Raw genomic sequence first — 9,618 nt, forward strand, 5'->3', positions numbered from 1 at the left:
ATGCACGGGTTAGAAACTAGTTTTTACTATAATCATATACATAACTAGGGTTTTACAATTGAGGTATATAATGGTAATTTTCATAATTGAACTAAATACACACTTTTGCGACATACGTACAAGCAAGAGCTTATATACGTATAAGACGAAATTATATCAATTTCAAACACATTTTCTGAAAGATACGTAGATATATTTCGTTGTCATGATAACTATTAAGTTAACTTTTATTTTACTTGTTGGACTATACTTTTCTTTTGTATTCTTAACTTTTATTTTACTTGTTGGACTATACTTTTCTTTTGTATTTTTAATGTTTCATTTATATTTTTAGGTTAAATATATTTTTATTCTTAAATTTTCAGTAAAAATTAGGATTAGTTTTTTTTCAAAATTTTGACGTAATTTAATTCTTCAATGACCACATTTGAGATGTTTACACCGTTTGATATATTTTTCTTCAATATTAGTTAAAAATCTATCATCAAACACATTTGAAACGTTGAATAAATTTAACAAAATTTGGTTAAAAAGACTAAATTTACGCAATTTTGAAATTGAAAGACTAAATTGGACCAAAGTTTCAAAGAGAGACTAATTCTAATTTTCAATGAGAGTTGATGGACAAAAAACATATTTAACCTTATTTTTATGTTTCTCTTTCTCATCAATTTTATTCATGATTGTAAAAAGAAAAAAATTAGTAAAATAACATGTCTTTAGTACAAAATATATTTAATTTTTTGTTAATTTAAAGATGATACATAATACATTGTATAAAATTATATATAATCAAAAATTAAGAAAACAAAATTAAGTAAAAAAAAATCAGAAATGGATAAATTGTGAAATGGATAAATAACACTTTCCATCATCATTAGTCCCACAAGCAAAAAACTCTCTTCTTTCACTTCCTTAGTCTCTCTGCACCTCACAACGCCAATGGCTTCTTCTGCAACACTGTTTCTGCATTACCCTCTTCGTCTTCTTCTCCATTCTCCTCTTTCTACCAAAATTACCAAACCACCCCTCTTACCGCGACCCCTTCTTTTCCCTCGCCCCCTCCACTCGCGCTTCCTCCTCCCTCCGCCACGCGCCTACGTTGCCGCGCTCGCATCCGACCCGAATTTCGGAGACCCGGATCCGAAGCTTTTCGGGTCGGGTTCGGAGAAGGCAAAACCGCAAAACGTGATCACGTGGAGCCTCCTCTGCTCGCTTCTCATGAACCACAAACTGCGCCTGCTTCTCGTGGCCGCCACGCTCTTCGCCAGCTCCACCTGTACCCTATCCATGCCCCTCTTTTCCGGTAACTTCACCTCTCTAGTAATTAAATTAATTCACTAATTACCTAAATTTTAAGTAATTGCCCAAATTTAGAAAATCTCTTTTATTTTATCTTTCTTTAAACCTTCTTATGGTGAAAGAATGAATCTTTGTCGTTTGGTATAATCACAACACTTAAAAATATACCTTTTTTATTTTTCTAATAACGGATTATTCATTGTCAGAAAGAAAGTAACATTTACATAACCATATTCTGAACTATTTGGTTAAGCAATACAATCTGCATATTCAACCAAACTTTTCTTTTTTAAAGAAAAACTGAAAATGAGTTATTTCTAAATATATATAAAAAAAACATAGAATAACTCCTTCCTGTATTTAATCTAATACATTAGTAATATTTTTTTAAAACTTAATTAAATTAATTACTTTGAGTAGTATGTGTAATTAAGTTAGGAATGTATAAGAAGGTTGTAAGGTATGAAGAAAGTGATTAAAGGTTTCTTTATATATTATGTAAGATATGTGCTTTTAGAGTTTTTTCTCTTAAAAATATCGTTTTTTCTTTCAATAACGTGGTTAGATGTGTATGTCTACTAGCTTGCTGTGGTACGTGTATTAAAATGGTTGGGTTTCGATTTGTGTCACTTTGGGAATGTTAAAACCTCAACCTTGGTTTGAAATATTATCTGTGAAATCTCTAAGGAAATTACTCTTCGTGTTAAACAGAAAAATACTTCTCTATAGTGATAAAAAAAACTTGGGATCAGATTTAAAAGTTGAAAATTAGTTCGGATACTTGAATATGTATTTGTTGGCTAAATTATTTTTTTAGGGTATATTATCGTTTGTTACTTTAGTATTTGAGGTATGTGGAGAGGGAACTAATTTGATCGAAGAAAAACATTAACGATTGATGGGTCTTGTTTGAAATTTCGTGATTTAACGATTAATTTAATTAAGATCACGAGCGGGTTTGAAAGAACTTATTTGAGTTCTTTATTTTCTTTATTTCAAGTTTTAGTCCCTTCAGTTTTTTTAGGAGTTTGTCACTCTCAACAAATTTTCAAAGCAGTTTTATATTTCCAGAAGTCTTGTCAAGTATCGGTGAGAGGGATGACCAAAACATAGGCAGAGTGTCAGATAAACATGTAGGCCGAGGCCGAGACAAATTGCACTTGTAGTTTTAGAACAAATAAATGAATATTTTTTCTCATAAATTAAAACTAGTTTATATAATTATTTATAAGTATTGTTGGAATATATATATATATATATATATATATATATATATATATATATATATATATATATATATATATATATACTTAAAAAGCCCTTCTGATAAATCCCGATCAATGAACTTACAAAACCCTTCAAATTGTATCTGATTCAATCCAGGTAGTGTAGACATTTCTTCATTTTCACTCCCAAGCATTTTCAATTTCCCCGTGAATTTTATCAAAAAATATTCCACGATTTGCTGTCATGCTTCATCAAATCACATGAATCCATTTAGCAATACTGGAATTTCTATTCTTTATACTAAATTACATGAAATCTTACCTAATCCCGTGTATCAAATATTTCTTAATGTATGAAATACCTATTATGAAAAGAGAAAGAAATATTAGAATTTGATACTCAACTTCGAATATATATATATATATATATATATATATATATATTAATATAACTATTTTTATGTTTTCAACTTTTTATAGTGAGTGCCCAGACATATATGGGAATAATTTGGCTATGTAAATATTTGTTCTAGGAGAACTGGAATAGAATTTTCTCTTTCTTTCGTCGAAAATGGGGTGATGAAATTATATTTTCTCATGGAAAATACTTGGAGTGTTGTGCAAATTTGAATTTTTAATGCAGTTTGTTTAACTCTTGGCATTTGGGGTGCTATGGTTTTTGGTCTTTTTTATTCCTTTTTACCTACCGTTCATGCATGATTTAACTGTTTATCATGTTATATATTCATTCTTATGCGTTGTTGTTCTTGTAGGACGGTTTTTTGAAGTTCTAATTGGAGCTAGACCTGAACCGTTGTGGAAGCTGCTAACTCAAATTGGACTTCTGTATGCCTTGGAGCCACTTGCAACTATCATTTTTGTTATAAACATGAACATAGTGTGGGAGAAAATTATGTCGACATTAAGAGCTCAGATCTTCGGAAGAATATTGATTCAAAAGGTAGAGTTAAATCCTTCTAAAAGTCCTGATAATTTGTTTTTCTATTTATTGTTACTTATTAATATTATTTCTCTCATTGGTAATGCTTGGAGATAGTTATTGGTAGAATATTTATGGCTGTTTGAATTATTGGATAGGAAGTTATTTTGCTTTGATTGATTAATCATATAGTTTCTTTTTATTTGTGCAGATTGAGTTTTTTGACAAATACAAGGTATGTGTATGAAATTACTTACATTATATCTGCTTTTAGTTTTCCATATTTATCATGTGTCTCTTGAGATATTTGGGCTGAGACAATGTAAGCCAGTGTAAGCATTGTTCTGTCACCTTGACCTGATTGATTGTTATGCGTCGTATTCTATTGTCTTTGTCTTCATTCCCTCATTTAAATGCTGCTGTCTTCTCTTTTCTTTGTATCCCTATGTTTTCATCTATTGCTGTAACTTAATCTGAATCTCTTTCCAATATGATTTTATGAATACCAGTATATTATTTAAAAAATATATAATTTTTATTTTATTGAGCTAATAATATCATTTTGTTTCTTTTCTTTGATAGTGTACACTGACAAAGTAGGTGCAAAAACTATTGCACATTCTTGAATTTGCTTATAGGTTGGTGAACTCACAGGTTTGTTAACATCTGATTTGGATTCTCTTAAAAATATTGTCAGTGAGAATGTCTCAAGGGATCGCGGATTCAGGGCATTATCTGAGGCAAGCAACTCTACACCAATGTGAGCTTTATATTTTCTATATTTAAGCATGTGTAAGGTTTATTCCTTTTCACTTTGTTCGATAGACTTTCCTGCATTTCTTGAGGAGTGAAATTCTACCACAAATTTTTTTGTTTGGGTTTTTGAAAGAAGTGATTTCATGCCTTTCAAGAGAGAACCTCTATTCTTTTATGTCACTACGTTATACTTTTGCATATTTTTTCTTTGCATTTTGCTGCTCATGTTCGTTTGTGTCATTGCTGCTTCTTCTCTCTTTGTTCTTGTAGGTCATTGGAACCATATTCATACTTTTTTCTTTATCACCGCAACTGGCACCTATTCTAGGTGTTCTGATGCTCTCAGTTTCCATTTCAATAGGTAAGTTTACATTTTATCTGATGAAATCAGTTCAATGGCCATGTTCAACAATGTTATGGTTTATCGTAAAAACCAGAATATACTCACTTAGCTTGTATTCATCCTTTCTAAAGTGATAGGGTAATAGGCTTCATAATTTCCTAAATGGCTTATATGCAAGCTGACAATTGTATGTAGCTTAAACAGTAAACACAGTAATTTGTAAAAAAAAAAATACTGGGAAACATTATTTTCCATTTCATGTATTCTTCCCTGGCGCTGATTCATTATGGTTCTCTGTAGCTATCTACAAGAGATCTACATTGCCAGTTTTTAAAGCACATGGGATGGTCCAAGCATCTATATCTGACTGTGTGACTGAAACGTTTTCTGCCATTCGAACAGTGAGTTCTCATTAATTAGTGGCTCTATTACAAACATTTGGGTTGTGTTTGGTAATGCCACCAATTTATAACTGACATATATGCTTACAGGTAAGATCCTTTGGTGGTGAAAAGCGCCAAATGTTCTCTTTTGCTAATCAGGTAAGATTATTTAAGGACCAATAGCCAATTTCAGAAAGGGTATGGCATCCTCTAGAAACTCCCATGTTATTTATTTGTTTGATGCAGGTTCTATCTTTCCAATCAAGTGGGATAAAGCTTGGGACTTTCAAATCTGTAAATGAATCTTTAACTAGAGTTGCAGTTTATATTTCTTTAATAGCATTATACTGTCTTGGAGGAAGCAAGGTTAAAGCGGTAAGCAATTCTAGCTTTTAAAACTTGTCTTTCTCTATATAATTACAAATTTAATCATGGTCTTTTCTCGAATTGCCTTCTGCAACATAATGTCAATCATGATTACTATTGCTACTTATATCAGTATATGCATTATTTCTTCTGATATAACTTTCTCCTATGATCATATACATCTTTCTCTTATTGCTTTTTATGGTGATTTGATTTGACCATTGAATATTTCTGAGTTGCCCTTAATTCTTGCTTTCAGGGTGAACTCTCTGTTGGAACCATGGCATCTTTTATTGGATATACTTTCACTTTAACATTTGCTGTGAGCTATTTTAGTTGTTGACTTTGTTTTTCTTTATATTTTGTCGTCTTCCTGTCTGATATTGTGCTTTTAGGTTCAAGGACTGGTTAATACTTTTGGAGATCTTCGTGGAACTTTTGCTGCTGTTGAGAGGATCAACTCTGTTTTTTCTGGAGTTCAAGTTGACGATGCCCTGGCTTATGGCTTAGAAAGAGAACTGAGACAAAAAACAGTGGATGATGAAAACTATAAATGGGTCTTGTCCAATATTTCTACCGAGAATAACCAAAAAAATTATTTTCACTTTATGTCAGCTCTTAAAACATCAAGCAATTTATTCAGCTTAGCTTGGTCCGGAGATATTTGCCTTGAAGGTATCTTTATTGCAATTTTGTTTGTATCCCTCTTAATGTGTTGTTTTAATGTATGACTCATCCTTATCAACTGCCATGTTTGCTAGTGTTCTTGCAATGGAAGCTTCAATACTAACATAACATTTTCATAGTAATGTGATATATTTTGTAATGTATACTTCTTTTAGTTTTTTCCTTCTCTTTCAATGACTATGCTCATATTATACTGCAGATGTATATTTCTCTTATCCATTAAGGCCGGATGTGGAAATCTTACGTGGCTTAAATTTAAGACTAAAATGTGGAACTGTAACTGCACTGGTGGGTCCAAGTGGTGCAGGGAAAAGTACAGTAGTCCAGCTATTGTCTCGTTTTTATGAGGTTTTGATTTCAGTTTATGTTATGAGATGAAGTTTCATGGATATTTGTGTTGAAAATAGATACATAAAAAGTAATCATCATTTCTGCAGCCAACAAGTGGCTGTATAACGGTTGCAGGAGAGGATGTCCGAACATTTGACAAGAGTGAATGGGCCCGGGTTGTCTCTATTGTAAATCAAGTGAGGAATAAGAAGAATCTTATGTATGATATTAAACATATTGCTTTGATTTCCTTATAAATTTTTCTTTATTATAGGAGCCTGTTTTGTTTTCGGTGTCTGTTGGAGAAAACATTGCATATGGGCTTCCAGATGAAGATGTCTCTAAAGAAGATGTCATTAAGGCAGCAAAAGCTGCAAATGCTCATGACTTTATAATTTCACTACCACAGGTTGGTTTGTCTTCTGAGTTTGCAGATGCTTTTATATAGATGCAAAAGAAAAACCGTTCTTATCATTAATTTTGTTTTTTTGAAAGGGCTATGATACACTTGTTGGTGAGCGTGGAGGCCTATTGAGTGGAGGACAGAGACAGGTACATTAGAGTTCACGTATATTTATGCGTTTTACACATGGACACATTCAAATGTTGTTGACTCTTGTTTCTGAATTGCAGAGAATTGCTATAGCCCGCGCTCTCCTAAAGAATGCTCCCATCCTTATACTTGATGAGGTGATATTTTTGTTAATTCTATGCTTTTCTATATGGAGAGGATTGTTTGTGATTTGTACACACGAGTACTCTTATCTATAGTGAAGAAGAGATATAATAACAAAGAACAAGATCAGTAATTAATAATGGAAACAACCACTGTTTCCTGATATGATCATATTTATGCATGTCTTGATTTTGACATTCTTTGGTGGTGCAGGCTACCAGTGCCCTGGATGCTGTGAGTGAGCGCTTGGTCCAGGAAGCTCTCAACCATTTGATGAAGGGAAGAACCACATTAGTAATAGCCCACCGATTAAGCACAGTCCAAAATGCATATCAAATTGCAGTGTGTTCTGAGGGGAGGGTTGCAGAATTAGGCACTCATTTTGAACTATTGGCTAAGAATGGCCAATATGCTTCACTGGTTGGCACACAAAGGCTTGCCTTTTTTGAATAAATTGGTGTTATAAAAGTGTGAATATGTTCTGTTATACCAAATAGCAATGCACCATACATAGAGCTGGATAATTAGCTTGCAGACTTGCAGAAAAAGAGAGATTGAGAGAGCGGAAAAGAATGGGATAATAAATGTAAATGAATATTGTATTAGACTTCACTCTTCTTTTCTTAGTACATTATACTTGCTTTACCTATTGTGTTGTACAAGGCTGAATAGGGTAACTTCTCTCTAGTTTCTACCATTGTATATCATCTTCTACTATTTAACATTCATCTTCCAACTTAGAAATTATGACTCTGTTTCAACTTTCAACAAATGTCCAAATTTTGTGATGAGATCTTAAGATGACGAAGAAATGGAGATCACAGCCTTTAACTCTGCAAGGCACTCAGTTGGGAGGCCAAGGAAGGAATTCATAAAGAAATCATTGATAGGGTCAACTGTTGCTACACCAACCAGTCTGCACTTTCCCTCTTTATCCAATCTCATTCCTCTTCCACTCTTCATACTGCCTTTTGTTTCTTCAGATGTTAACACTGTCTTCACCAACAGTGGAGGAGCCTTATAGAAACTACCAGCAGAAAACAAAAACTTGGCCTTGAAATCAAGATCAACCTTAAAAAAACAAAACAATCATATCATTAATTGAGCAGTTTTGACACAAAACTAACAAGACAGTTATAATAGTTATTTTTAATTTCAGATTCTCTACTTATTTTGTTTGTGTTGTCTTTTACTAAATATTAAAAATATATTAAGATTGGTATATGAAATTTTTTTCTAATATATTTTAAAATATTAGAATCTGTGTATTTCAAAGATACAATCAAATGATAACACAGAAAAAACCAATAGAAAATCTAAAATCTTTTACACGTAGGAGCTTCTATAATTGATTTTTATACAAATATACAGTGAGGTAGAGAAATTTTTTGCAATATCATTTAATCACAAATTATTATTTATGTGATAAATTTTTTAAGTTTTGTAATAACTATTTCAAAAATCATACCAAAGATTATTTCTGCTAAATGGATAGTATAAAAACTTTTGCAAAGACTGTACATGCCTATTCAATCCTGGTATTTGTTAACTTCTCTATGCAAGAAAAAAAAAAGGTTGAAACAAACACTACCTAGGCACTAAAAGCTGTACACACAATGCACAACCCTTTCAATTTGAAGCATAATCATGTTTTTACCTTGCCAGATTCTTGGTTAATACTTCCATGTAATGCTTCTGGAACTACATCAATCTTCAAAAATGGTGGCAATGGCAATCCAAGAAACTTGGCAGTAGAACTTGTCAATGGTGGAATATACAAACTTTCAAGATCAAATGAAACATGAAGATCATTGTTGGCTGAACCACTCTCTGTAACCTTTGCAGCAACCCCAGTTCCCATTCCACCCTCTGCATCATATTCAAAGTCAGGGTACCTTGAAATTGCAAGCTTGCAACCCTTTTCTGTCTTGAAACTGACAGTGTAAGCCTCTGATGCTGGATTTTCAATCCTTGTGCTGGTGGAAATGCTTTTCTGCTGTTTCCCACTTGAGGAAAAGGAAAATAAGATGGTGTTTCTTCCTCTATGCTTTGGTTTTTCGGTGCACAATTTGCACAGTACTGGTGAAGTTATGGAGTTTATCTTGCAACTCATCTATGGTGTGTGTGATTTACTTGCTCAGAGATAAAGGTTGAACTCTAGAAATGTATGTTGATGAAAAAAATGGAATTAGCAAAATCATAAGGTGTTTCTTTGAAGCCACCAAAAGAATGAAGATATGTGAGGTTGGTTAGGCTTGTGGCTATGAATCTTATCTTTCGATGTGGGGTCTTCACTTTTGTGCAATAGGCAATCGACACTTGGCAGTGTGAAATGTTTTATAGGATTTCATTGTTTTCCAAAATTAAGATATTCTATCACAACTGGGATTACTGTGATATTTTTGTTTTCCATTAATCCATTTAGATCTCAATACTACATTTCTCTGTTAAATTAGTTCAATTCATTCAGAAATTCAATAAAAATGGGATGCTACAAAATTAAGGCGTGTAAGTTTGATAGTTTTCTGGTGATAAAGTATATCTTAAAATCCAAAATTACTCATTTTGTATTTCGAAATGTATATCTTAAAATACAAAATTGTATTTTA

General features: G+C 32.4%; 2 protein-coding genes across 2 annotated transcripts; one reads left to right on the top strand and one right to left on the bottom strand.

The window, feature by feature from the left end:
- Positions 1-890: 890 nt before the first annotated feature.
- Positions 891-7,654, top strand: LOC114182336 (ABC transporter B family member 28). Its single transcript, XM_028069196.1, has 16 exons — positions 891-1,306; positions 3,302-3,489; positions 3,680-3,703; positions 4,107-4,208; positions 4,495-4,585; positions 4,868-4,968; positions 5,059-5,109; positions 5,197-5,325; positions 5,576-5,638; positions 5,712-5,991; positions 6,203-6,351; positions 6,441-6,530; positions 6,608-6,742; positions 6,829-6,885; positions 6,967-7,023; positions 7,223-7,654. The coding sequence occupies exons 1-16, from the start codon at positions 943-945 to the stop codon at positions 7,460-7,462; spliced, it is 2,121 nt and encodes a 706-aa protein (XP_027924997.1). The 5' UTR covers positions 891-942; the 3' UTR covers positions 7,463-7,654.
- Positions 7,585-9,239, bottom strand: LOC114182337. The gene is made up of 2 exons (XM_028069197.1): positions 8,667-9,239; positions 7,585-8,080 (listed from the first exon to the last, which is right to left on the bottom strand). Exons 1-2 carry the CDS (start codon positions 9,120-9,122, stop codon positions 7,805-7,807), a joined length of 732 nt encoding a protein of 243 aa, XP_027924998.1. The 5' UTR covers positions 9,123-9,239; the 3' UTR covers positions 7,585-7,804.
- Positions 9,240-9,618: the final 379 nt, after the last annotated feature.

The sequence above is a fragment of the Vigna unguiculata genome, chromosome 4 (genome assembly GCF_004118075.2).
Source record: "Vigna unguiculata cultivar IT97K-499-35 chromosome 4, ASM411807v1, whole genome shotgun sequence".
Taxonomy (NCBI): domain Eukaryota; kingdom Viridiplantae; phylum Streptophyta; class Magnoliopsida; order Fabales; family Fabaceae; genus Vigna; species Vigna unguiculata.